Raw genomic sequence first — 25,553 nt, 5'->3', positions numbered from 1 at the left:
TGTGAGGCAGAGGCCTAAATAGACACAAGAGCAGAGATCAAAACGCAGCTGTTTTAATCTAAAAAGGGAGGGGGAGGGGAAGCCCTATGGACTGGAAGCCCTGCTGCCCCCAACTGCCTGGAGGCAAGGGGCCCCCCTGCTCCCTCCCCCCAGTTCCACAGGCCAGACGGGACCCTGCCCCTTCTCCGCCGGCTGGGGCCAGCTGTGCCCTTGGGGGGTGGAACCAGGCTCCTGCCACAAGCTCTGGAGAGCGGCTCCTGCACTGAACCCCTTGTGGCCTATCCCCCCGCAGTGCTCATGGGGGCAGCCCCCAGAGGCAGCAGTGTGTTGGGAGCGAGGCCCGAGCCCCGTGGCCCGTGGGGGCTCCCCACGGGGGCTGTGTGGCCAGGCCAGGCCCCCTGGCTCTCCAGGGGTGGTGGGGGGGCAGAAAAATCCTGCTGTGTGTAGGGGGGTGCAGCCTTTACATGCCTGTGCCGTCCTCCCGGGGCCAGCAGGGGGTGCCAGGGGCACCCAGCCGCACCATCTCCAGGCCGGGCGGGTCCCAGGGCCGAGGGAAAGCGGCCGGAGCTGGAGGCCCCTGGGGGTCCGTCTCAGCGGTTGGCGGTCCGTGGCGGGCAGGGGAGGCCGGTGCTGCCGTGGGAGCAGTGGGGTCCCTGGGGCCGGAGCTAGCCCCGAGCTCCACGTCTCTGCCCCCTGCCGCGGTCCGGGGGGCGCCGGGCCAGGGCGAGCTGTGGGAGGCGGGCGGGCCCCAGGCCCACGGGGGCGCAGGCTGGGCGTGGGGGCAGGCTGCGTTGAGGCAGGGGCCGGGCGCGGAGCTGTGCAGGAAGAAGGCCGGGATGCCCGTCTCCACGCGCAGTGGCTGCAGCAGGGTGGCGCCGGGGAAAGCCGAGGCCGTGTAGGAGGCGGTGCCCTCGGGGCGGGCGAGCGGAGCTGGCGGCTGGGCCAGCAGGAAGAGCTGCAGGGCCTGGCGCATCTGCAGGACCTGCCCCGACAGCTCGGCCACCTGGGGGCAGGGAGAGGAGTGAGCGCAGAGGGGCGGGCCAGTGCCCCCTCCCTGCCCACCCCAGCTGATAGGTCCCTCAGTGTGGGGGCAGCCCCCCATGCCAGGGAGGGGCCCACGAGTTGGGCGGGAGAGCCACGCCCAGGCAGGGCCCTCTGCCCCCTCTGCCCCCTCCCCTGGGCCGGGGCTCCCTGAATCCACAGCATCCCAGTGCTCTCCCCCACCCCCCGGGCCCCACGCGGGGCAGGATGCCAGGGGCTGAGCCCCCCACCCACACGCTTACCGCCTGCCGCAGCTTCTCGATGGCGTCTGCGCCCGTCAGCTCCGCTGGGCCCAGGGGGATGGCGAGCAGCCCGCTGTCTGGGGCAAGGGGAGACGGCAGGCTAGCACCAAGCCCTCCTGGAGCGGAGGAGAGAACCCTGCAGTCCTAGTCCCCAGCCCCACCCAGAGCAGGGGCGAGAACCCAGGAGGACAGGCCCCCCCCACTCCCAGGGAGAGAACCCAGGAGTCCTGGTGCCCAGCCCCCTCCCAGAGCCTCCCCCGCCCCTGCTCCCACCGGGGCGCTGACAGTACCTGGCCCAGGGGAGGGGCTGCTGCAGTCGGGGCCCGAGGGGCCGACCTGGAAGCTGAACATGGACTTATCCGAGCCGCAGGCGTCTTCCTCGATGCCGTCTACCACCCTGCAGTGGAGAGCGGCACCGTCATGGGGGGGTACAGGGGCTCCATCCCCCCCTCCCCGGCCATCAGCCCCAGTGCCACCCAGCACAGGGAAGGGGGAGGCAGGGGGCTCCATCCCCCCTCCCCGGCCATCAGCCCTGGGACCCCAGAGCTACCCAGCAGGGGGGCTCCATCCCCCTCCCATTAGCCCAGGGACACCCAGCTGGGCGTCTCCGAAGGGCTCAGGCCCCCACACCTCCCTGGGGGGCGGGGGGGTTGTCATTGCCTAAAGCCACCTGGGCAGATCTGAGCCGCGTGCCCAGCCACCGGGGTAACCACCAGGAAACACCCCGACCCCGGGCAGCTGGGATGAACCCCTGTTAGCCTCACTCCAGGCCCTGGCACAGCAGGACCCCCCCCCCAGGCCCCGGCACCCTCTTACCTGGGGCTGAGGTCAGGGGGCCCCATCCAGGGCAGGCTGTGGAGCTGCAGGGTCTGGGGGCCAGCAGCGGGGGGCAGGCGCCGCGGCCGGGGCAGGACGCCCCTCCTGGGCGACAGCAGCTTGGCTCCCACGGCCGAGGGGGGGCAGCTGGGGGGCAGCTGGGGGCTGGACAGTGCCTCCAAGGGCTCCTGGGCTGGGCCGGCTGACGAGCGGGGTGGGGGCACCGGGACATCCTCGGCCGCCTTGTCCTCCAGCAGGGGGTTGGCGCTGTTCAGCGAGCTGGTGTCGGCCTGGGGGGCAGGAGGGGTCAGCATGGGGGAGGGGCCTTGCTGCCCCACCTCACTCAGCTTGTGTGGCTCCCTGGCCCTGCATCTGCCCCACATGCCAGAGCCAGGTCACCACCCCCTGCCCCAGGGGTTCTCCAGTGATGCCTGCGCCCAGCCCGAGGGGCCTCTGCTCGCTGACATCAGAACGGCCAGACTGGGTCAGACTCGAGGTCTGTCCTGCCCAGTGTCCTGTCTGCTGACAGTGGCCAGGGGCCCGCGAGAGAATGAAAAGAACAGGGAATCCTCAAGTGATCCATCCCATCGCCCATTCCCAGTTTCTGGTAAAACCAAGGCTCGGGACACCATCCCTGCCCATTCTGGCTAATAGTCACTGATGGACTAGCCTCCATGAACTTATCTCATTCTCTTTTGAACCTCATTTGGAGTCTTGGCCTTCACAATATCCTCTGGCAAGGAGTTCCACAGGTTGACTGTGTGTTGTGTGAAGAAATACTTCCTTTGGTTTGTTTTAAATTTTCTATTAATTTCATTTCATGACCTCTAGTTCTTGAGGAGGAGTAAATACCACTTCCTTATTTACTTTCTCCCCACCAGTCATGATTTTATAGACCTCTATCACATCCCCCCTTAGTCATCTCTTTTCCAAGCTGAAAAGTCCCAGTCTGATTAATCGCTCCTCATACGGAAGCCGTTCCAGACCCCGAATCATTTTTGTTGCCTATTTCTGAACATTTTCCAATTCCAGTATATCTTTTTTGAGCTGGGGCGACCACATCTGCACGCGTATTCAAGATGTGGGCGTCCCATGGATTTATAGAAAGGCAACATGATATTTTCTGCCTTATTATCTGTTCCTTTCCTAGTGGTTCCCAACGTTCTGTTCGCTTTTCTGGCGGCCGCTGCGCACGGAGTGGAAGTTTTCAGAGAACTCGCCACACTGACGCTAAGATCTCCTTCTTGAGTGGTGACAGCTAATTTAGACCCCATCATTGTATGTGTAGAGTTGGGATGATGTTTTCCAATGTGCATTACTTTGCATTTATCAACATTGAATTTCATCTGCCATTTTGTGGCCCCATCACCCAGTTCTGAGAGATCCCTTTGTAGCTCTTCGCAGTCTGCCTGGGAATTAGCTGTCTTGAGTAGTTTTGTATCATCTGCAAATTTTGCCACCTCACTGTTTACCCCTTTTTCCAGATCGTTTATGAATATGTTGAATTGTCCTGGGCCCAGTGCAGACCCCTGGGGGACACCACTATTTACCTCTCTCCATTCTGGAAACGACCATTTATTCCAACCCTTTGTTTCCTATCTTTTAACCAGTTACCAATCCAAGAGAGGACCTTCCCTCTTATCCCATGACAGCTTACTTTGCTTAAGAGCCTTTGGTGAGGGCCCTTGTCAAAGGCTTTCTGAAAATCTAAGTACACTGTATCCACTGGATCCCCTTTGTCAACATGCTTGTTGACCCCCCTCAAAGAATTCTAGTAGATGGGTGAGGCATGATTTTCCTTGACAAAAACCATGTTGACTCTTCCCCAACTAATTATGTTCATCTCTGTGTCTGACAATATTGTTCTTTATTATAGTTTCAACCAGTTTCCCTGGTACTGAAGTCAGGATTACTGGCCTGTAATTGCCAGGATCGCCTCTGGAGCCATTTTTTAAAATTGGCATCACATTAGCTCCCCTCCAGTCATCGGGTACCGAAGCTGATTTCAGTGACAGGGTACAGACTGCAGTGAGTAGTCCTGCACTTTCACATTTGAGTTCCTTCAGAACTCTTGGGTGGTACCGTCTGGTTCTGGTGACTCATTGCTGTTTAGTTTTATCAGTTTGTTCCAAAACCTCCTTTAATGACACCTCAATCTGGGACAGTGCCTCAGATTTGTCACCTAAAAAGAATGGCTCAGGTTTGGGAATCTCCCGCATGTCCTCAGCCGTGAAAACTGATGCAAAGTATTCATTTCGTTTCTCCGCAATGGCCTTATCATCCTTGAGTGCTCCCTTCGCACCTCGATCGGCCAGGGGCCCCCCTGGCTGTTTAGCAGCTTCCTGCTTCTGATGGACTTAAAAAAACATTGCCATTACTTTCTGAGTCTTTGGCCACCCGTTCTTCACGCTCTTTTGGGGCCAGCCTCGTTCTATTTTTACATTTCACTTGCCGGAGTTTAGGCTCCTTTGATTTTCCGCACTAAGATTTCACTTCCACTGTTTAAAGGAGGCCTTCTTGCCTCTCACTGCTTCTTTTACTTTCTTGTTTCTCCACGGTGGCTCTTTTTGGTTCTCTGACTATGGTGTTTAATTTGGGGTGTACATTTAAGTTGAGCCTCTATTATGGTGTTTTTAAAAAGTCTCCACGCAGCTTGCGGGGATTTCACTTTGGGCACTGTACCTCTTAATTTCTGTTAAACTAACCTCCTGGTTTTTGTGTAGTCCCCCTTTCTGAAATTAAATGCTACTGTGTTGGGCTGCTGTGGTGTTTTCCCTGCCACAGGGATGTTAAATTCAATTATATTATGGTCACTATGACTGTGACGAAGTGGGACTGTGCTTAATGTTTCCTCTGAATATTGTCGGGGTTCCTCAGTTTCCCCTAGGCATTTCCTTAAGGCTCTAGGTGGTGGGATAAGGCAGGGGTGTAATTGTTGCAGAGCACAGGGCCAGGGTACATAAATGGTGACACTCTGTCTCCTGGCAACTGATGGGCTGGGCCCTTCCCCCCTGCAAGCTGAGAGCTAAAGGGTTGGAGAACAAAGGAATCCGGTGACCTCCTGGCCCGGGAAAGAGACAAAGCCCAGAGGAGGAGGGGCTGGAGGGAGTTTCAGTTTGGGGCTGGCTGGGGACGAGGAGTGAAGTGCAGAAGTGGTTGTCTGGCTCACTGCCCCCCAAAATTGACCCGGCTGAGGGGTCCTGTTCTATGTACCTACAAGCTCTGTTTTAGACCATAGAATCATAGACTATCAGGGTTGGAAGGGACCTCAGGAGGTTCTAGTCCAACCCACTGCTCAAAGCAGGACCAATCCCTAATTAAATCATCCCAGCCAGGGCTTTGTCAAGCCTGACCTTAAAAATATCTAAGGAAGGAGATACCACCACCTCCCTAGGTAACGCATTCCAGTGTTTCACCACCCTCCTAGTGAAAAAGTTTTTCCTAATATCCAACCTAAACCTCCCCCACGGCAACTTGAGACCATTACTCCTCGTTCTGTCATCTGCCACCCCTGAGAACAGTCTAGAGCCATCCTCTTTGGAACCCCCGCTCAGGTAGTTGAAAGCAGCTATCAAATCCCCCCTCACTCTTCTCTTCCGCAGACTAAACAATCCCAGTTCCCTCAGCCTCTCCTCATAACTCGTGTTCCAGCCCCCTAATAATTTTTGTTGCCCTTCGCTGGACTCTTTCCAATTTTTCCACATCCTTCTTGTAGTGTGGGGCCCAAAACTGGACATAGTACTCCAGATGAGGCCTCACCAATGTCGAATAGAGGGGAACGATCACATCCCTCGATCTGCTGAGGGACATGCTGACCATGTTCCTGTCGTCTAATAAACCTCTGCTTTACTGGCTGGCTGAGAATCACGTCTGACTGCGGAGTTGGGGGGCAGGACCTTCTGGCTCCCCCAGGACCCCACCTGGGCAGACTCGCTGGGGGAAGCGCACGGAGGGGCAGAGGAGGCTGAATGCTCCGAGGTCAGACCCAGGAAGGTGGAAGCTGTGTGAGCTGTGTCCCCTGAAGACAGGCTGCTCAGAGAAAGGAGACTTCCCCAGAGTCCTGCCTGGCTTCGTAGGGAGCAGCTCCAGAGCATCACCCGGGGACTCCGTGACAATTACTAACTGGTCCAGCTCTATTCCCCTCTTGGACCAGATCCTGCGCTCCACTTAGGACTAAATCAGGAACTGCCTCTCATGGGTTCCAGGACGCGCTGCTCCCAGAAGCCGTCATTGAAGGTGTCAAGAAACTTTCTCTCTGCATCCTGCCCTGGAGTGACATGGACCCAGCCACTATGGGGATAGTTGAAATCCCCCATTATTATTATTGAGTTTTCTATTTTAATAGCCTCTCTAATCTCCCTGAGCATTTCACAGTCACTCTCACCATCCTGCTCAGGTGGTTGGTAACATCTCCCTACTGCTATATTCGAATTATTCAAGCATGGAATTACTGTCCAGAGAGATTCTATGGTACAGTTCGGTTCATTTCAGATTTTTACTTCACTTGATTCTACGCTTTCTTTCACATCAAGCGCCACTCCCCCGCCAGCACAAGCTGTTCTGTCCTTCTGATAGATTTTGTAGCCTGGTATCACCGTGTCCCATTGATTATCCTCATTCCACCAGGTTTCTGTGATGCCTGTTAGATCAATCTCCTCGTTCAATACGAGGTCCTCTTGTTCACCCATCTTATTATTTAGGCTTCTAGCACTGGGTTTATAAGCAATTAAAAACTTGTCACTTTTTAGCTGTCTGCCATTACACGATGTAATTTAACGGGACTTTTTTCATTTGACTGTTTCTCATCAGACCCTGCCTGTATTTTATCATCTTCCATCCTCTCCTCCTCACTAGGACATGGAGAATCTCCATTAATAGACCCTCCCCTAAGGGACGTCTCTGTCCAAAACACGTGCTTCTCCGTGCCTGTCGACTTTCCCCCAGCCCTTAGTTTAAAAACTGCTCTATGACCTTTTAAATATTAAGCCCCAGCAATCTGGTTCCAATCTAGTTTAGGTGGGGCCCATCCTTCCTGTACAGGCTCCCCCTTTCTCAAAAGTTCCCCCAGTTCCTAATAAATCTAAACCTGCACCATCGTCTCATCCACGCATTGAGACCCTGCCGTTCTAACTGGCCCTGTGCGTGGAACTGGGAGCATCTCAGAGAACGTATCATGGAGGTCCTGGACTTCAACCTTTTACCTGGCAACCTAAATTTGGCCTCCAGGACGTCTCTCCTACCCTTCCCTGTCATTGGTACCTACACATACCAAAACCACTGGCTTCTCCCCAGCATGCCACATACGTCTATCTCGATGCCTGGAGAGAGCTGCAACCTTCGCACCAGGCAGGCAGGTCACCATGCGGTTCTCCCGGTCATCACAAACCCAGCTGTCTAGGTTTCTAATGATTGAATCCCCATTACTAACACCTGTCTCTTGCCAATAACTGGAGTGCCCTACCCCGGAGAGGTGTCCTCAGTGCGAGAGGAGACCACATCATCCGGGAGGAGGGTCCCAACTATGGGATCCTTTCCCTCTGCTCCAGTTGGATGTTCTCCTTCCCTGAGGCTTTCATCCTCCTGAGCAGCACAGAGGCTGTCAGACCGGGGGTGGGACCGCTCTACTGTGTCCCGGAAAGTCTCATCTAGGTCCCGCTCTGTCTCCCTCAGCTCCACCACGTTTGTCTCCAAAGCCCGTACGCGGTCTGAGGGCCAGGAGCTCCTTGCGCCGAACGCACAAATACGCCACCCGCCCATAGGGCAGGTAATCAGACATGCTGCCTTGGGTGCAATAAACGCAGTAGCCCCCCGCTCTGTTGCTGGCCTCTGCTTGGGTTCCCTTTTCACTCCTGCCGCTGGGTCCTTCGTTTTTATCGGGGGGTGTTTAACTAGGTTTAAGGAATGTTAAGTGACAGGTTGGGGCAGGAAGGGAGGAGCCCCCCCCAATCAGCTCGGGGTGAGGGGGTCAGGGAGGCAGCAAGGCCAACCCCTGCCCTGGAGCGGGGTGAGACCAGCACTGCACTGGGGCCTGCACGGCTGGTCAGGGCGAGCACCCCCCCACCCCACTGCACTGGGGCACCAGGGGCTGCACAGCCCCCCGCCCCAGGTGCCCAGCCAAGCACTAGGGGGCGCTCCCTGCTGGGCAGGTCAGGCCCCGCCCCTGGCCCCGCCCCTCACCTGGGGCCCGGCGCTGCCCAGGTTGTAGCTGAGCTCGGTGTGGATCTCCTGGCGGAACTTGCGGGCGAACTCGGGGTACAGCGCCAGGCTCTCGCCCAGCCCCCGCAGGCTCAGGCCCTGCAGGTCGCAGTAGGTCAGGCCCTTGACGTCCGCGTTGGCCTTGATCACGCGCTCCTGGCCCGAGAGGTCGCAGCCCAGCAGGTCCCCCTTCCCTAGGAGCAAAGGGCGGGTCGCTGACGCCCAGTGGATGCAGCAGGTCCAGTGCCTCCCCCCCGGGCGTTACAGGCCATCTGAGGCCCTGGAGTGAGGGGGGGACAGCTTCTGCCTCTGCTCCCGCTGAGGTTGGCGGGGGGGCTCGGCCCCATCCCTGTACCTCAAAACCAGCAGAGACCCCCAGGGATGGGGTAGCAGGGGCTGCAGGGGGGGGGAGTGAGGGGCACTGGCCCAGCTGTGGGGGCAGGGCTGGGCTAGCAGGGGGCTGCGGGTCGGGAGTGAGGGGCACCGGCAGGGCTGGAGGGGGGCAGAGCTGGGCTAGGAGGGGGCTGCGGGTTGGGAGTGAGGGGCACCGGCAGAGCTGGGGGGAGCCCAGAGCAGGGGGCTGCGGGTCGGGAGTGAGGGGCACCGGCAGGGCTGGAGGGGGGGCAGAGTTGGGCTAGCAGGGGGCTGCGGGTTGGGAGTGAGGGGCACCGGCAGAGCTGGGGGGAGCCCAGGGCAGGGACAGCAGGGGCTGCGGGTCGGGAGTGAGGGGCACATCCTCAGTGAAGCATTTGGCTTAGTCGGCACCGTGACCAAGTGATGGGGGGGGGCCCTTCCCTGCCTGATCCCCCCCGCCCAGGCAAGGCGCAGACCTAGGATGGCCAGGACGGTGTCGTCCCTCAGCACCTCCATGGAGCCCGAGCCCACGAAGTAGAGGGCCTGCAGCGCGTCGCCCTGGCGGATGAGGAACTCGCCCGGGGTGCAGAACGCCGGCCTGATGCTGAGCGAGAGGGCGCGCAGGCAGCCCCGGCTCGCCGCCTCGAACACCGGCAGCTGCAGCAGCTCCTTGTTCAGGTGCATGGCGATGTCGGCCCGCAGCTCGTCCGGCAGGCTCCGCAGCAGCTGGGCGGGGCCGGGGGGGAGCAGAATTAACGACCCCGGCTCCCGCTCGGGCGGCCCAGCCCCTCCCGCACACACCAGGCCCACCCCCCGCCCCCCCGCCAGCCCCGCTCCCCCCACAGCGGGCCCGGGAGGGGCCCCCAGAGCCAGCAGAGCGAAAACACAGCCGCACGGCCCCAACCCCCGTAGAGACAAAACAGGCTGCTCCCTGGTGGCACGACTTCCCCCCCTCGCTCTAGGCCAGCCCCCCAGGGAGCTCCCAGCTGGGGCAGGCTCACCTCGTGGGTGTCGATGCCGTTGTGCAGGGCCCAGCTGGTCTGGAAATACTCCAGCATGCGCTGCTTGAGCACCTTGGGGATGCGGTGGATGCGGATGAAGTCCCGCAGGTCGCGGGTGCGGCTGTGGTACAGGAAGCGCCGGGCGTACATGCGCTGGATGATGGCCGTCACGTTCCCGAACACCACGGCATGCATCAGCGCTGCGGGGAGAGCGGGACCGGGGTCAGGCCTGGCCGGGGCAGGGCAGCCCGGACTCCTGGGCTCACTTTGGAAGGACAGGGCCCAGGCAGGCTCTGGGTAACGTGGAGCCAGACTGACCCGATCGCTCCCACCCGAGCGCTTTGTGGAGACCCGCTCAGGGGGCCTGCGGGTCGGGAGCGAGGGGCACCGGCGGAGGTGGGGCGGGCAGGGCTGGGCTAGCAGAGGCTGCGGGTCGGGAGTGAGGGGCACCGGCGGAACTGGGGGGGGCAGGGCTGGGCTAGCAGGGGCTGCGGGTCAGGAGTGAGGGGCACCGGCGGAGGTGTGGGGGGCAGGGCTGGGCTAGCAGGGGCTGCGGGTCAGGAGTGAGGGGCACCGGCGGAGGTGTGGGGGGCAGGGCTGGGCTAGCAGAGGCTGCGGGTCGGGAGTGAGGGGCACCGGCGGAGCTGGGGGGGGGCAGGGCTGGGCTAGCAGAGGCTGCGGGTCGGGAGTGAGGGGCACCGGCGGAGCTGGGGGGGGCAGGGCTGGGCTAGCAGAGGCTGCGGGTCGGGAGTGAGGGGCACCGGCGGAGCTGGGGGGGGCAGGGCTGGGCTAGCAGAGGCTGCGGGTCGGGAGTGAGGGGCACCGGCGGAGCTGGGGTGGGCAGGGCTGGTCTAGCAGGGGGCTGCGGGTCGGGAGTGAGGGGCACCGGCGGAGGTGGGGGGGGCACGGCTGGGCTAGCAGGGGCTGCGGGTCGGGAGTGAGGGGCACCGGCGGAGGTGGGGGGGGCAGGGCTGGGCTGGCAGGGGCTGCGGGTCGGGAGTGAGGGGCACCGGCGGAGGTGGGGGGGGCACGGCTGGGCTAGCAGGGGCTGCGGGTCGGGAGTGAGGGGCACCGGCGGAGGTGGGGGGGGCACGGCTGGGCTAGCAGGGGCTGCGGGTCGGGAGTGAGGGGCACCGGCGGAGCTGGGGTGGGCAGGGCTGGTCTAGCAGGGGGCTGCGGGTCGGGAGTGAGGGGCACCGGTGGAGGTGGGGGGGGCACGGCTGGGCTAGCAGGGGCTGCGGGTCGGGAGTGAGGGGCACCGGCGGAGGTGGGGGGGGCAGGGCTGGGCTGGCAGGGGCTGCGGGTCGGGAGTGAGGGGCATTAGTCGCGCATGGGGGCAGAGCAGGGGGTGCGGGGAGGGGGAGGGGGCCCCCTGCGGCTAGCGATCCCCCTTGGCAGCTTGTGTGGGTGAAGCCCCCGCCCGCCCGCCCACTCACCCGACAGGCGCTCACCCGTCTCCATGGCAACTGCCCGTCGCTGTATCCAGCACCCGGGTGAGGCTGGGGATGGGGTGGGCACAGGCGGTTGGGGTGGGGGCTACATCCCCCCGAGGGTCCCCCCAGGGCTCCCCGAGCCCCACCCCTTGTTAGGAGGCCAGGATGCAAAGTGCCCAGGAGACAGGGTCACTGGGGTCCTGGTACAGCGATGCGGGGGGCAGCCTGATCCTCCCCTGCCGGCCACCCCCCCCACTGACTCCCCCCACCTAACCCCCCCGGGCACCCTCCATGCCCTGGTTCCCCTCCCTGCCAGGCCTCCCTCTGCCCACTCACACCTCTGGCAGCCCCCCCCCCCGGCATCCTGGTGCCTCTCACCCTGGCCTCAAAGCCCTGCCCCGTGTCTGCCTCCCCCCAGAGCTCTGCTCCCCTGGCGCCCCCCCTCACCCCCGATGAGCATGGTGCAGATGGAGAAGATTTTCTCGGTGTCGGTGTTGGCCGAGACGTTGCCGAAGCCGACGCTGGTCAGGCTGCTGAGGGCGAAGTAGAGCGAGGTGAGGTAGGAACTGCGCAGTGAGGGCCCCCCCAGCAGCTCCCAGCTGTTCCCAGTGAGGCTGCAGTTGGCCCCAGGGGGCCCCCCCGGGCCCGTCCCGTTGGCCGGGGACCTGCAGCTCTTCCTCGCCAGGTAGTAGGGGGTCTCGAGGCGCCGAGCCAGCTCCTGGAGCCAACCTGGGGGGCAGAGACGGGTCAAAGCCCCCCCGGGGCGGAGCAAGAGCAGCTGGGATGAGCTGGGGCAGGGCCTGGGGCCGGCTGGGACCCAGCCAGGGCGTCCGGCAGTGCCCAGAGGCAGGCCTGACCCAAGGTGTGAGCGAGCCCGGGGCAGGGGCAGGCTGGCCAGTGGGGGAGGGCAGCCTGGGGCAGGGATCGGCTTAGTAGGGGCACCTCAGAGTGTGTGCGTTTGTGCACGCGTGTCTGCGGGGGCACACGTGTGTGCGAACTGACACCCTCAGGCGGGGGTTGTTTCCAACCGTGACACCGTGCGTGTGCGCCTGGGGGCTCGTGATACCCCGAGAGCGTGGGGGCACAGACGGAGGCCACGACACGCTTGCCAGACCATACCCGTGTGCGCCCGTGGGCATGGGATGACAGCACATGGGGCACGTGCGGGCTGGAGGGCCCAGGCACGTGAGACTGTGTGTGCGGCCAAGGCTGATCCCAGCCCGGGGGGGAGACGTCAGAGACAGCGGGGCGTGCTGGGGGTGTACGTATGGGCACACGTCTGTCTGTATGTATGCATGCTCCCCCGTGTGGCACATGGGTCACAGAGGCAGGTGCACACGTGTTGTGAGTGGGTGTGCGATCACACACGTGTCATGCAGAGCAGCAGGTGTATGCCTATTGTGATTGAGCGTGCAATTGCACGTGTGTAGCAAAGAGCAGCAAGTGCCCATGTTGTGACTGGGTGTGTAATCGCACGTGTGTGGTGCAGAGTGGCAGGTGCACGTCTTGGGGTGTGCCCTGTGTACACACGTGGTGCAGAACAGGTGCACTGCTGTTGTGACTGGGCGTGCAATCGCACACGTGGTGCAGCGCGGCGGGTGCACACCTGTTGTGACTGGGCGTGCAATCGCACACGTGGTGCAGCGCGGCAGGTGCACACCTGTTGTGACTGGGCGTGCGATCGCACATGTGGAGCAGAGCGGCGGGTGCACACCTGTTGTGACGGGGCGTGCGATCGCACACGTGGAGCAGAGCGGCGGGTGCACACCTGTTGTGACTGGGTGTGCGATCGCACACGTGGAGCAGTGCGGCGGGTGCACACCCATTGTGACTGGGTGTGCAATCACACACGTGGAGCAGCGCGGCGGGTGCACACCCGTTGTGACTGGGCGTGCGATCGCACACGTGGAGCAGCGCGGCGGGTGCACGTGCTGGAGCACGCCCAGGGGTGCCCCGTGCACACAGGCGTGCCCCACCTACCGATCTCCGGCAGCTCCGCGCGGCTGCTCTCGATCTCCAGCTGGCCGATGAAGAACCAGATGCAGGCGACCCAGTGAGCCAGCAGGGCAAAGACGATCATGAGCAGCGTGAGCACCACGGCGCTGTACTGCGAGTACCGGTCCAGGTTGGGCAGCAGCCGCAGCAGCCGCAGCAGCCGCACCGTCTTCAGCAGGTGAGCCCCGAAATACTGCGGGGAGAGAGCGCGGGGAGTTCGCTGCCCTGGTGGCGGGGCAGGGCACGGCAGGGGCTCCCACAGCCACCCAGCAGGGAAGGGCTGAGGCCGGCAGAGGCCGACATGGGGCCGGAGCTGGTGGGGACCAAGGGGGAGGGCTGGAGTGGGGCTGAGTCAGTCCCAGGGGAGCTAAATTCCTGGCTTTGCCTGCTCCAGACTGTGCTGGCGCTTGGGGGTTCCAGGCTCCCCCTTGGGAGCTCCCCCCGCCCCTGGGGACTGTGACGCCAGCCCCGGGGCCCTCCCCTCCCCGGCTGGGTGCCCGCCCCGGGGCTGACTCACCACGTTGACCTTGAAGGCATAGAGCAGGTCGAAGGGCAGGGCGGCCACCAGGTCGAGCAGGAACCAGCTGGTGAGGTAGTGCAGGAAGATGGCGCGCGGGTCGAACACCACCTGCCCCGACTTGCTGACGAAGGTGGTGCGGAAATTGAGCATGATGTCTGCAGGGAGCACAGCGCCCGCGGGGTTAACGTAGGGGGGCAGCGTCACCAGTGAATTGAGCTCAACGGCCTCAGCGCAGCCCCCGCGGGGAGGAGGGGTCCTGGCTGGAGAAAGGGCTGCCCTGCGAGCCGCACCAAGCAAAGAGCCAGGGCTGGGGCGGCAGGGGGCTGCGGGTCGGGAGTGAGGAGCACCGGCAGAGTGGGCACTGGGGTAGCCGGGCAGGGGGCTGCGGGTCGGGAGTGAGGCGCGCGGGCAGAGAGGGCACTGGGGTAGCCGGGCAGGGGGCTGCGGGTCGGGAGTGAGGCGCGCCGGCAGAGTGGGCACTGGGGTAGCCGGGCAGGGGGTGGCACCCAGGGTCCTTACCCAGGATGAAGAGGATCTCCACGCACAGGTCGCAGACGCTGGGGGGGCCGCGGCCGGCCGTGAGCCCCTCGTCGGAGCCGGCCCCGACACAGACGCTGTAGGGCACCGTCACGGCCACGTAGAGCGTGGCCAGCAGGATGAGCCCGTCCCAGCCGGCCTTGAAGGCGCCGTAATGCAGCAGGATGAAGGGCGACTTGCGGATCGCGGCCACCTTGTACTCGGGGAGCGAGGGCTTGTCCCCGAACACGCCCTGGGCGAGGGGGCAGGGTCAGCCCCAGGGTCAGCCCCTCCCCCATGGGACCCCCCCACCAGCCTGCCTCCCTGGACCCTCCCGCCCTCCCCAGGCCCTGTTTGACCCAGGCAGCCCCCCCAAACCAGGAAATCCCCATTGCCAGCCCCCTCCCCAGGCTCCCCAACCCAGGCAGTTCCCTCCCTCAGGGAACCCCCTCCGCCAGCCCCAACTCAGGGTCTCCTCCCCAACCCCCCACTCACAGACCAGTCCCCCCCATGCACCTTGTTGAGCTTGTGTTTGCTCCTGCCCTGTTTCTGCAGGTGTCCAGAGAGATGATAGAGCACGGCCCGGCTCCGGCGCCGGTTGGCGTTGAACCCCTTGGCACCGGCCCGGCTGAACCGGCGCTTCCCACCTGCCCGAGAGGGGGGGGGAGCAGCCGGATGTTAGGGGCACCCAGGGGGGCCCATGGGATGGGGGTCGGCATCTAAGTTCCCTCTAAGCCGCGTGGCCACGCAGCCGACTTTTAAGCGCCTCACAGGTGCTTGGGGCTGCGGTGGGGAGAGAGAGCTGGGGGGGGTCCTGTCTCCCCGCTGTAGCCCCCTGGCAGCCTGCACCCCAAACCCCACATTCCTGGCCCGACCCCAGAGCCCACACGCCCAACCCTCTGCCCCAGTCCTGAGCCCCGTCCCACACTCCTCAACCCCAGTTCCACCCCAGAGCCCGCACCCCCAGCCAGAGCCCTCACCACCCCCCCCGCACTCCAGCCCTGAGCCCCCTCCCACACTCTGCACCCCTCAGCCCCACCCCCGCCACATGAATGTTGTGATGTGTCACACGTCACCTCCACATTGGTGCACATATCAAATTCCTTTCCGCACACGGGTGGGAGAAACGAGTGGGACGCTGGTCAGCGTACGTCTGTCCCTCTGCACCCGCCTGCCATGTCCCGTCACACACGTGTCGTGTGCGTCTGTGTAACATGCAACCCCCCGCATCCAACCTGGGCCGTCTCCACTCACAGACCAGGCCACTGCAGCTTGAGCTAGAGGAGTCGCTCTGCCAGATGGCAGCAGTAGCAGGCTGTTACCCTGCACGTGACCCACCTTCTGAAGGGCCCATGATTTGCTTGGCCAGCGAGTGTGAGGGTCTGGGGCTGTCTCTAAGGCCCAGTTGCCCTGGAGATTGCCTGCAGACACCCCACACACACACGCACGCACCTTCCTTCCAGCTCTCGGCACCCGGCCGGCTCTTGCTGTCGGTGATGTCCTTGTGGGAGACCAGGAAGAGCGCCACCTCGCCCTTCTCATTCTTAATGGGCACCACGTCCAGGAGGCACCAGAAGGGGGTACCTGGGGGACAGCGGGGAGCTGCTAACAGCCCGGAGCACTGTGCACACCCCTCTCCCCCCACAGGGAGCCAAGGGGATTAGCCCTCCCAACCCCCCTCCCGCCAGAACTGAAGGGGAAACTGAGGCACAGAGCAGGAGAGGGACTTGCCTCTGAGCGTGCGCAGCAGGGCAGAGCTGGGGAGAGAACCCAGGAGTCCTGGCTCCCAGCTGCAGCTGCAAAGAGTCTGCTGGTGGTGGTGGTCCCTGTCCTGTAGGGCCTGTCCCGTCCCGCTCACTCACCGCTCTTCCTGTACAGGATCAGCTCGGCCTTGAACTCCTGGCGCTCGTCCAGGGCCTTGCGGATCTGCTGGCGGACGAGCTCGCTGGTGTCGGGCCCGTAGAGGAAGCTGCACGCACAGCAATGCTGCATGACCTCGGCCCGCGAGAAGCCCGTCAGGTCGCAGAAGCCGTCGGAGCAGTACACCACCGGGAAGGCACTGCGCACCTGGGCATTGCCCAGCACAAAGTTACTGTCTGCAAGACACCAGCGTGGGGATGGGCACCCGGGCCTGGCAGCGCGGCCAGCACTGGGGCAAGACTGGGGGTGGGCACGGAGCAGGGCGGGGGGAGCGCCAGGCCGGTGGGTCCTGCTGGGGGGGGGGCAGGCGGGACTGGAAGGCTGGGGCAAGGGGAGGGGTCTGTGACCTGGCCGGGGAGGGCAGCTCTGTAATAAACAGCAGCCCAGGGGCCCATCCGCTGCCCCACCCCCCTCTTGCCAGGTGCCCGGGGGCGTCTGAACCCGCAGGCTCCGCTCGGGATATTTTTACCCCGCGGCTCCCGGCGCGGTTAGTCATCCCTCTGCCATTTGGACAGAACCTGCCTCGTTTGCACCAGCTGAGAGCTGGAGCCCACTCCCAGCCCGGCCTCATTTGCAAACATTTGCATTTGAACAGCAGCGCGGGGGGCACAAGCATGGTGGGGGCGGGGGGGGGAGAGAACTGCTGCTTCCAGCCTACCCCCCCCGGGGAGTTTTCAAACCTGGAGCCCCCCCTGCCCCCAGCCCTGGGGACCTTGCTGCAGATGAGGGCCTGGCTGGGGGCGGCTTGGGGGGAGAGGGGGTTTCTGCCCCGCTGTGGAATGTAAAACGGGTTCCCAAAACTCAAGGGGATTTTGGGGGGAGGGGGCACCCCCCCATCTGATCAAACCAGCACACAGCGGAGCCCAGCCCCTCCCCAGGGTCCACAAGCTGCCTGTTCCCCGGGCTCTGTTCCTGGGCTGCGGCTGTAAATCACCCCAGGTAACAGGGCCCCCCCGGGGGCAGCTCCACCGGCTAATTGGGCTCATCTGCAGGAGGGGCTCCCCTGAGAGGCAGCGTTGCTGCACCCCAGCCTGGCTGAGCCGCAAAGTGCACCCCTGGGGGCTCCCAGATGGGCCTGGTGCTTAGACAACACAACAGCTGAGAGTGCTCGGCCTGGCTCCTGCCCCAGCCTGCGACACCAGCTGGGCCGCGGCCCCACCGGACCCAGGTGCCGGCCCGGGCCAGCTGACGGGGGCTCACGGGGCTCGGGCTGGGGGGCTGTGTCTTTGCGGTGTCCGCAGTTGTTTTCCAGCCCAGGCTGGGCTCGCGGGCTCTGCCCGGGACTCGGGCTGGTCACAGGAAGAGGATTTTAATGCCCAGCTCGTGCTCTGGCCCCATGGGGGATGGGAACAGCCAGGGCGGAGGGGTTGTCGGTGGCTGGGCACTGGGGCACCTCCCCGGATCAATCTCCTGCCACCACAGGGGCCTTGGCCAGGGCACCTCGCCCTGTCCCTGGGGTCATGGCCAAGGCTCCGGCGGGTCCATGTGGCCGGGGCTCCCCAGGAGTGCAGAGACGATGGGATCCCCTCGGGGAGCCAGGCCAGCCCGCCAGGGTGGAGAGCTACCCACACTCCCCGGCCGGCTGCATCTCCTCCCCCAGCTCCAAGCCAGAGGCCAGTCCCCGAGGGGATACCCCAGCCTGGGGCTCCAGCCTTCAGAGGGCCCGAGGAGACTTCTCCCTTGCTAGGCCTTCAAACCCCCCCACCCCCCCCCAGCGTGGCTCTGAGCCCAGGCGCTGCAGAGAGAGCAGGTGCCCGAACGGGAGCTTTCAGACGAGGCATAAACCAGCCTCACCCGCAGTCTGACCCACAGCCCCTGGGCAAGATGGTTACGTCCCAGGGGTGGGGAGCATTTCAGCACTGAGCAGTCCCTGGGCGGCGTTGCCACGTGCCACTAAACCGCGGCCGTGCCCCACCTCCGCCGCAGCTGCCCCCGGGCTTGGGGCTGAGAAGGGTGCAGGGAAAAGCCCGGAGCGTCTGGCATCACCCCACGCGGGTGCGGCCTGCGGGAGCCCCGGAGCCACGTGCGCAGTCTCCGCTGTTTACACCCAGGCCCCTGGGCCTCGCCTGGGGAACCCGCCTCCGGGGATCTGACCCCAGCCCGGGGGCCCCCCACATTGAAACCCAGGCTCGTCTCAGGGCTCAGCGACCTGCACCCCCTGACAATTCCAAGGGAATTGGGGCCTGGCCGGCTCCTCACTACACCCCTGCTTGCCCCAGGCTGACAGCCGAGCTCAGCACGGCGTGTGCCCACGAGCAGCATGGCTGGGTGCTGCGGGCGCCAGGCCCTGCTCTGTAATTTGCCTGCTGATGTTACTCACTGCAAGCTGGGGGGGGAAGGGGGCTCGGGTATTTCTAGCACACCAGCTCCCTGAGCAACGATTGCCTTCCGTCCCCAGCCAGCCGGGAAGGGGGCATGGAGAAGCAGAGTGTCTGGAGCATGGGGAAACTGAGGCAGAGAGGAGCTGGGAATTGTCCAAAGTCACCCTGCAGGTCAGCGCTAGAGCTGGGAACGGACCCCACATCTCCCGCTCCAAGGGCTCTGAACGCAGCCCCCCAGAGCAGGGCCTAGACCCCAAGCATCCTGGCTCCCAGCCCCAGCCAGGCACCCCCCAGCTCAGAGCTTCACCTCAGGGACAAAATCAGCAGACCGGGGCTGAGCCTGGGCCGGGGTTGCTCCCTGTAGCTTGCAGGCGTCTGGGTTTAAGACAAAATCACCCCTTCCCCCACCCCCCTTTCCCACCTGGCTCCCCTACATCCCACCCCGAGCAGAGGCCAGGCCTCCCCCAGGACCCAGCTTGGGCTGCTCCCAGCCAGGCTCAGATGAACCCGCTCGGCCCCACGGGGCTTGGCCCTGGGGTGGGATGTGATCCCGTGCGAGCAGCACACGTGTGCGTGAGAGCCGGCGTGTGCGGGGGCGCAGGGCGGGGGGACAGTCATGCAGCCTGCCCCCCCCCCAGCTCCTGCTTCCCCAGGGCCGGCCCCAGCACAGGGCTATTTATACCCGGGGACACCAGGTGCTGCTGTCTATAACCATATCCTTCCGCCTACTCAGGGAAACCAGTCTGCCTGCAGAACAAACTCGGGGCGAGCGCTCGCTCAGGGCTGGGGCCGGGCTGGTCTCCCCACAGTCCTGCGGCCTGCAGCTGAGAGCGGGTGCTGGGGGGGCAGGGGACGCATATGCCCCAGCCTGGGGGAGTAGCTTTGCATGGGGAGGGGGGAACACGCCACAGACTTTCGCTCCCAAACCCAGCCCCGTGGGCACGGGGAACTGCCAGAGCTGGGGGCGGGAGCCTGCCCCTCCGCGAGACACCGTTCATCTGAAAGTTGGCACCCCCTAGCACTGGGGGATGGTGGGGTCAGTCCCCTACTGAGCCCCTCTCCGCCCCCACAGCACGGGCCCCCTAGCGCGGCCCTGGGCTCAGAGCTGACTGCCAGGGGAGAGCGCCCCCTACTGAGCCGCTCCCCGCTGCACAGCGCCCCCTAGCGCCACACTGGGGCACTGATGGAGGGACGAGCGCCCCGTAGTGAGTCCCCCCCGCTCCCCGCAAGGCCTGGGGTTTTGCTTAGAGGTCTCCCAGCCCCAGAGCGACTCAACTGAACCCGGCCTCACTTTGAGGCCTGACGCGCTCATGGCACGAGGGGCAGCCAATGGATGCCTCTGCAAGATTCGCCCTGGAGAGGGAGGGGGAGACTCTGGGCTGGCAAAGCAGGAGGAGGGAGCCTCAGGCCGGCCCTGCAGTGAGCAGGCGGCCCTGGTCCGGTTCTCTGCACCTACAAGCTCCATTTTAGACCATGTTCCTGTCGTCTAATAAACCTTCTGTTTTACTGGCTGGCTGAGAGTCACGTCTGTCTGCAGAGTTGGGGGGCAGGACCCTCTGGCTTCCCCAGGACCCCGCCTGGGCGGACTCGCTGTGGGAAGCACACGGAGGGGCAGAGGAGGCTGAATGCTCCGAGGTCAGACTCAGGAAGATGGAGCCGGGTAAGCTGTGTGTCCTGCAGACAGGCTGCTCCCAGAGAGGAGACTCCCCAGAGTCCTGCCTGGCTTCCTGGGGAGCAGTTCCTGAGCATCGCCCGGGGACTCCGTGACAAGGGGAAACTGAAGTACAGAGCGATGACGCGTCCGTGGCAGAGCTGGGAACCAAACCCAGGAGCCAGTTCCGATTCTGAACCGCGAGTCCAGCTGTCCCGGTGCCGGATGTTTGCCGGCCCCAGGAACTCCAAGCCAGACTCACGTCCGGAGGGCTCCAAGCTCCACAGAGAAGCTCAGAACATAAAAACGGCCAGACTGGGTCAGACCCAAGGTCCATCCAGCCCAGTATCCTGTTGTCCGACGGCGGCCAGTGCCAGGGGCACCCGAGGGAATGAACAGAGCAGGGACTCATCAAGTGATCCATCCCTCGCCCATTCCCAGCTCTGGCAAACAGAGGCCAGGGACACCATCCCTAGAAGCTCTGTTTCTACTGGGGATTTGGGGAGCACCTGAGCCCAGCCCAGGCCTCCCACAACGCGGATTGGCCCTGCGGGGCTGTAAGGACCCGGGGAGCTGGCCGAGGTGCTGAACTCATTCGCTGCTCTGCAGAACACCTGGGGTGGGATCTTCGGGGCTGGGTTTGAATTCAGGAAGCCAGGCCAGAGGGCTGGCGGGTGAGGTGCCAATCCCCCGCAGAGATCGGCACGGCCAAGGATCCATTGCAGGACTATAGCAGAAGAGGAAGGGCTGACTGCTGTGAGGACAGTGTTAAACTTCCCCAAAGGACCCACTTGCTGCTGTAAAACGATGCCTGAAACGTTCGCTCAAACCCGATCATCCACCCACCCCAGCCTGCAGCAAGGACGCCCATCAGCCCAGGACCGAGAGCCCCCCTCGCTGCGGGATTATACCACATCCTCGGGCACACAGACCCCTCCAGCAGGACCCAGAGCCCAGCGGCCAAGCTGGTGTGACTTCTCTCACCCCCCCGTGTGACGGAGCTGGACGCCACCCCTGTGTTCAGCGCGCCCGACCCCTTCCTTTATAAGAACCACCTCGGTCGCTTGCAGCAGGCCAGTGACGGGCAGCAGGGAGAGCGCCCTGGGGCCAGGGAAGTACCTTTTCTTTGTCCCCGGAAATTCCAGCCCGGTCTGGCTGAGATACCAACTTTTTAAGCCCCAGCTTGTGTCATCAGCAGGGCAAAATCTTCCTGGGACGTGAACACTCCCCCGCGCTGGGCCCGTGTCCCAGCTGAAGCAGCTGCAAGGTGCACGGGAAAGGCCTGGGGAACAGGGAGACCCAAGCTGGGCTCTCTCCTGCCAACCCCCCTGCCCAGCACATGGGCCTGGTAGCCCTGGCCACACGCAGGGCCCAGGGAATGAGGTCACGGTTCAATATTTGTACCCTGCTCAGGCAGCAGCTCCTGCCATTGTGGCGAGGAACAGAGACACCTGTTTCCTCCCGGTCTTTCCTCAGGTGCCCTCGTTGCCCCATCAAGAGCCCTGACCCTGACAGCACCGTGGTCCCCCCCGGAGAGCCAGGCAAACAGAGACTTGTCCCCGGCCACCACATGCATCGGGGCAGAATTAGCCCTCAGGACCGCCTGACTCCGAACCTGGGGCTCACTCCTCCAGGCCAGGCCGCGCTCCTCGGCCAACACTCCTGCAACTCGGGCTCCAGCTGGCTAATACTGGACACCCAGAACCTGAGACGTCTGCGGGGGAGGACCTACCACCGTTTATGCTGTCAGTGACATGCCCAGCACCGCCCAGGGACTCGGTGGCAGAGGCCGGGACAGAATCCAGCTCTCCAGGGCAGCATTCAGCTGCCGTACCCATGAGACCCTCCTTTGCTGCAGCTCAAGAGCCAGTGACCTTACAGACAGCCCCACTTACTGCGTAGCCCTGCTTGGCCCCGGGAAACAGGCCATCCAGCACAGAGAGCGAGCCAGGGCTCGGGGGGGGGGGGGGAGTGTGTGCGTGGAAATGCCACAGGCCTCTGGCATTTCCAACCTTCAGAATGCTTGGCTGTGCACCGTCAATGTCCGTGCCATGCAGGTTTGTGTGTTGTTTCTATCTTGTACATATACACATCGACACTGTGTGAGTGCGTACACACATGCTCTGCATACACGATTCAGGCCCTCCAGTACGCCTGGGGCAGGAATCCTCTGTGCATACATGTAACTATTTACCCCTCTGCACACTTGACACGGACTCAGAGAAGCTACGCGGGCTAAGTGTATATCTGCCGATTGCGGGTCATTACAAGAGTGGTGCTGCATTGTGTGTGGTATGCAGACACACTCACTCGTGTGGCCATGCCACCAGACACACACAGCTTTGCAGCAGCCCTCTGGGAGGTATGAGATGGTCCATAGTCGCACGTGTGCACAGCAGCAGAGCAGTAGAATGATGCGTGAGTGTGAAGATCACATATTGCACACCCGCCCCCAGCAACAGGCTGGGTCTCCACACGCCCAAGAGCGGAGCGGCTGCGGGTGCATGGGAACTCTACACACACACACGGCGCTGTGGATGAGGCTGGTGTGTAACTGCACAGCGCCGTGTGTGTGTGCTTGTGCCCGTGTGTGCATATTCGGTTACGACGGCTCCTTGGGTTTAGATTTCAAGGCCAGAAGGAACCATTGTGGTCCGGTCTGTCCTCCTGCCCCAAAGTAATTCCCAGAGCAGAGCTAGAAAACCAGCCGGCCTTGATCCAACGCCCTCCGGGCTGGAGAATCCCCCAGGACCCTTGTGGGCCACGCAGACCTGGTTTCTACTTTCTCTCCGACGTTACGAGAGAGGATCGCTCCTTTCTTCCCAGAGGAGAGGAGCAAACGCCATTTGTGCAGTCCCACTAGACAGCGAGGGAGATCAGGGACACCGGCTGCCTCTGGCCGGCCACCAGCGACGCTGGCCTTCCGGCTCCCGGGGAGGGACGGAAGTGACTTCTCCTGGTCAAGAGCCGCTGGTTTGCAAACCCGGGTCTCACGTTTCCAAAGAAGAAAAGAAAATAGCAGCTGCGTCGGGTGGAAACTCCACATCTGGGGGTTTTTCCTTGAAGGGCCACAGCGGGCAGGGGCCAAACCGGTTCACAGGAGTTTGTAACTCACGCTGGAAGTTGCTGGCTGCACCTTGAATTGCACCCAGTATAACAGGAGCTCGCTCTGTGTGTGTGTGTCGCTGTGTGTGTGTCGCTCTGTGTGTCTGTGTGTGTCGCTCTGTGTGTCTGTGTCACTGTGTCCTGTGTGTGTGTGTCGCTCTGTGTCTGTGTGTGTCGCTGTGTGTGTGTGTGTCGCATCACTGTGTGTGTGTGTCGCTGTGTGTGTCAATCTGTGTGTGTGTGTCTGTGTCTGTGTGTCACTCTGTGTGTGTCGCTGTGTGTGTGTGTCGCTGTGTGTGTTGCTCTGTGTGTGTCTGTGTGTGTCGCTCTGTGTGTGTCGCTGTGTCACTCTGTGTGTGTGTGTGGCTGTGTCGCTGTGTGTGTGTCACTCTGTGTGTGTGTGTCTGTGTGTCTGTGTGTGTGTCGCTGTGGCTGTGTGTTGCTGTGTCTGTGTCGCTGTGTGTGTGTGTGTCTGTGTCTGTGTGTGTGTCGCTGTGTGTGTGTGTGTGTGTCGCTCTGTGTGTCTGTGTGTGTGTGTCACTGTGTCCTGTGTGTGTGTGTCGCTCTGTGTCTGTGTGTGTCGCTGTGTGTGTGTGTGTCGCGTCACTGTGTGTGTGTGTCGCTGTGTGTGTCAATCTGTGTGTGTGTGTCTGTGTCTGTGTGTCACTCTGTGTGTGTGTCGCTGTGTGTGTGTGTCGCTCTGTGTGTGTCGCTCTGTGTGTCGCTCTGTGTGTGTCGCTGTGTCACTCTGTGTGTGTGTGTGGCTGTGTCGCTGTGTGTGTGTCACTCTGTGTGTGTCTGTGTGTGTGTCGCTGTGGCTGTGTGTTGCTGTGTCTGTGTCGCTGTGTGTGTGTGTGGCTGTGTGTGTGTCACTCTGTGTGTGTGTGTCTGTGTGTCTGTGTGTGTGTCGCTGTGGCTGTGTGTCGCTGTGTCTGTGTCGCTGTGTGTGTGTGTGGCTGTGTGTGTGTCACTCTGTGTGTGTCTGTGTCTGTGTGTCTGTGTGTGTGTCGCTGTGGCTGTGTCGCTGTGTGTGTGTGTCGCTGTGTCTGTGTGTGTCTATAGCAGAGAGATCTGCCTGGGTTGGCTGGGATAATGCTCAAGTTGCGACCAGCCCTGCTGCTGTGAAGTCACGAAGTATTACACAAGGGGGCCGTGTGTATCTATAGATTATCGCCGGGTGGGTTCTTTGCACCTCCAGTTTAAAAGCCCCTTAAAAGACACAGGATCTAAAGACATTGTCACTCGGCTCAGCTGGGGGGGAATTAAATCGCTCCTATGGGTTCCCCCTCCCCTCCCCCACCTTCCGGGCTTGGCTTCTCCAAATCCCTGGGGGACCGGCCAGCGGTTGCGGCTGGAGCTCTCAGGCCCACGAACCCACTTTGGCAGCCCTGAGGGGCCTGGCTCCCAGGCCTGACCCTGCCCAGCAGACCTGGCCTCAGGCCAAGGGGGTTTTCGATCCCTCCGAGCAAATGAAATTGGCCTGAAAGTTCCCCTAGCGCCAGCCACTGAGATCTGGGTTCTCTCCCCACAGCCCAGCCAGGGGAAAACCCCTGTGTCCGGGTCCTGCAGAGACAAACCCACCCGAGAGGCGCCGGGTGTCCACACTGGCCGCTACCGCGTGGGCCGGTGTAACTTACGTCGCTCGGGGGTGAAGAGGAGACACTCCAATAACCAGATGACTCTGGTGGATTTCGCCAGACTTTGGATCTGGCGCAAAATGCCTTCCACGCACCCCCCCCCCCGCCCCGGGCATAGCCACCGACAGGCCCAGCCCGGCAGCGGGGCCCCAGGCTTGCCGGGCCATCACCCTACTTCAGCCTCAGGAGCATTTGGGAGTCAGAAGGTCCCACTGAAAACAACCCCCCAGATCAAGCCAGCCCGTCCCGTGTCCCAGGGAGACGGTCACAGGGGCTGCGGCGCCGATTCCTCCCCCCAGGGCCAGTGCCGTGAAACCCCCTCGCGGGCGGACCCGTCTCCCCGTCCCAGCGCTCGGTTCCCTGCCTGGGCTGGAAGGGGGAGCCCCCGCTCAGGACGCCCGGATGCGCGGGCGATGGGCGCCGGGGGGTGACTCACGTGTCCCATCGAAGCGGGTGGCGATGGTGTCCAGGAAGGTGTTCTGGGGGGCCAGCAGCCCCCGCATGGCGGCGGGCATGTCAGGACGCGGGGAAGGCTCCCTCCATCCCGCAGTGGGTCCGAGCCGCGGAGCCGCCGCGCCCCCCCCCGGGGGGGGGTCGGGTTAAATCTGCGGATAACCGACCCCCCCGGGCCGTGCTGGCGGGGGAGGGGCGAGTCGCTCGGCCCAGCGGGGGGGCCCGAGCCGAGGGCTCCCCCAGCGCCCCGGAGCAGAGCCGCCGGCCGCACCGTCCAGTGCCCCGGGAAGGGGCCGCCCCAGCGCCCCGCTGCACCGGCCCAGCCCCGGGGCGAGCGGAGAATCCCGGGCTCG

The 25,553-nt window shown here is 63.2% G+C and overlaps 1 protein-coding gene across 2 annotated transcripts; it reads right to left on the bottom strand.

The window, feature by feature from the left end:
- Positions 1 to 37: 37 nt before the first annotated feature.
- On the bottom strand, positions 38 to 25,553 carry KCNH3 (potassium voltage-gated channel subfamily H member 3). 2 transcript variants are annotated; one of them, XM_073318267.1, is made up of 15 exons: positions 25,184 to 25,553; positions 15,976 to 16,209; positions 15,566 to 15,697; positions 14,630 to 14,760; positions 14,117 to 14,366; positions 13,595 to 13,752; positions 13,063 to 13,270; positions 11,530 to 11,811; positions 9,650 to 9,849; positions 9,125 to 9,374; positions 8,277 to 8,488; positions 2,100 to 2,389; positions 1,574 to 1,680; positions 1,284 to 1,360; positions 38 to 1,003 (listed from the first exon to the last, which is right to left on the bottom strand). In XM_073318267.1, exons 1-15 carry the CDS (start codon positions 25,260 to 25,262, stop codon positions 461 to 463), a joined length of 3,153 nt encoding a protein of 1,050 aa, XP_073174368.1. In that variant the 5' UTR covers positions 25,263 to 25,553; the 3' UTR covers positions 38 to 460. The 2 variants fall into 2 exon arrangements, with proteins under 2 accessions (XP_073174368.1, XP_073174369.1); XM_073318268.1 differs by having other exon boundaries at positions 915 to 1,003; positions 1,284 to 1,356.

The sequence above is a fragment of the Lepidochelys kempii genome, chromosome 20 (genome assembly GCF_965140265.1).
Source record: "Lepidochelys kempii isolate rLepKem1 chromosome 20, rLepKem1.hap2, whole genome shotgun sequence".
NCBI classification, from domain to species: Eukaryota; Metazoa; Chordata; order Testudines; family Cheloniidae; genus Lepidochelys; species Lepidochelys kempii.
The sequence above is the reverse complement of the archived record's forward strand: the minus strand, read 5'-3'. Positions and strand labels throughout refer to the sequence as shown.

Coding starts and splice junctions, on each gene's coding strand:
- KCNH3 (XM_073318267.1), bottom strand. CDS start 25,262: ATGCCCGCCGCCATGCGGGGGCTGCTGGCCCCCCAGAACACCTTCCTG. Junction 16,210..25,183: donor CACCCGCTTCGATGGGACAC/GTGAGTCACCCC, acceptor GGTGTCTTGCAG/ACAGTAACTTTGTGCTGGGC. Junction 1,681..2,099: donor CCCCCTGACCTCAGCCCCAG/GTAAGAGGGTGC, acceptor TCTCCACTGCAG/GGTGGTAGACGGCATCGAGG.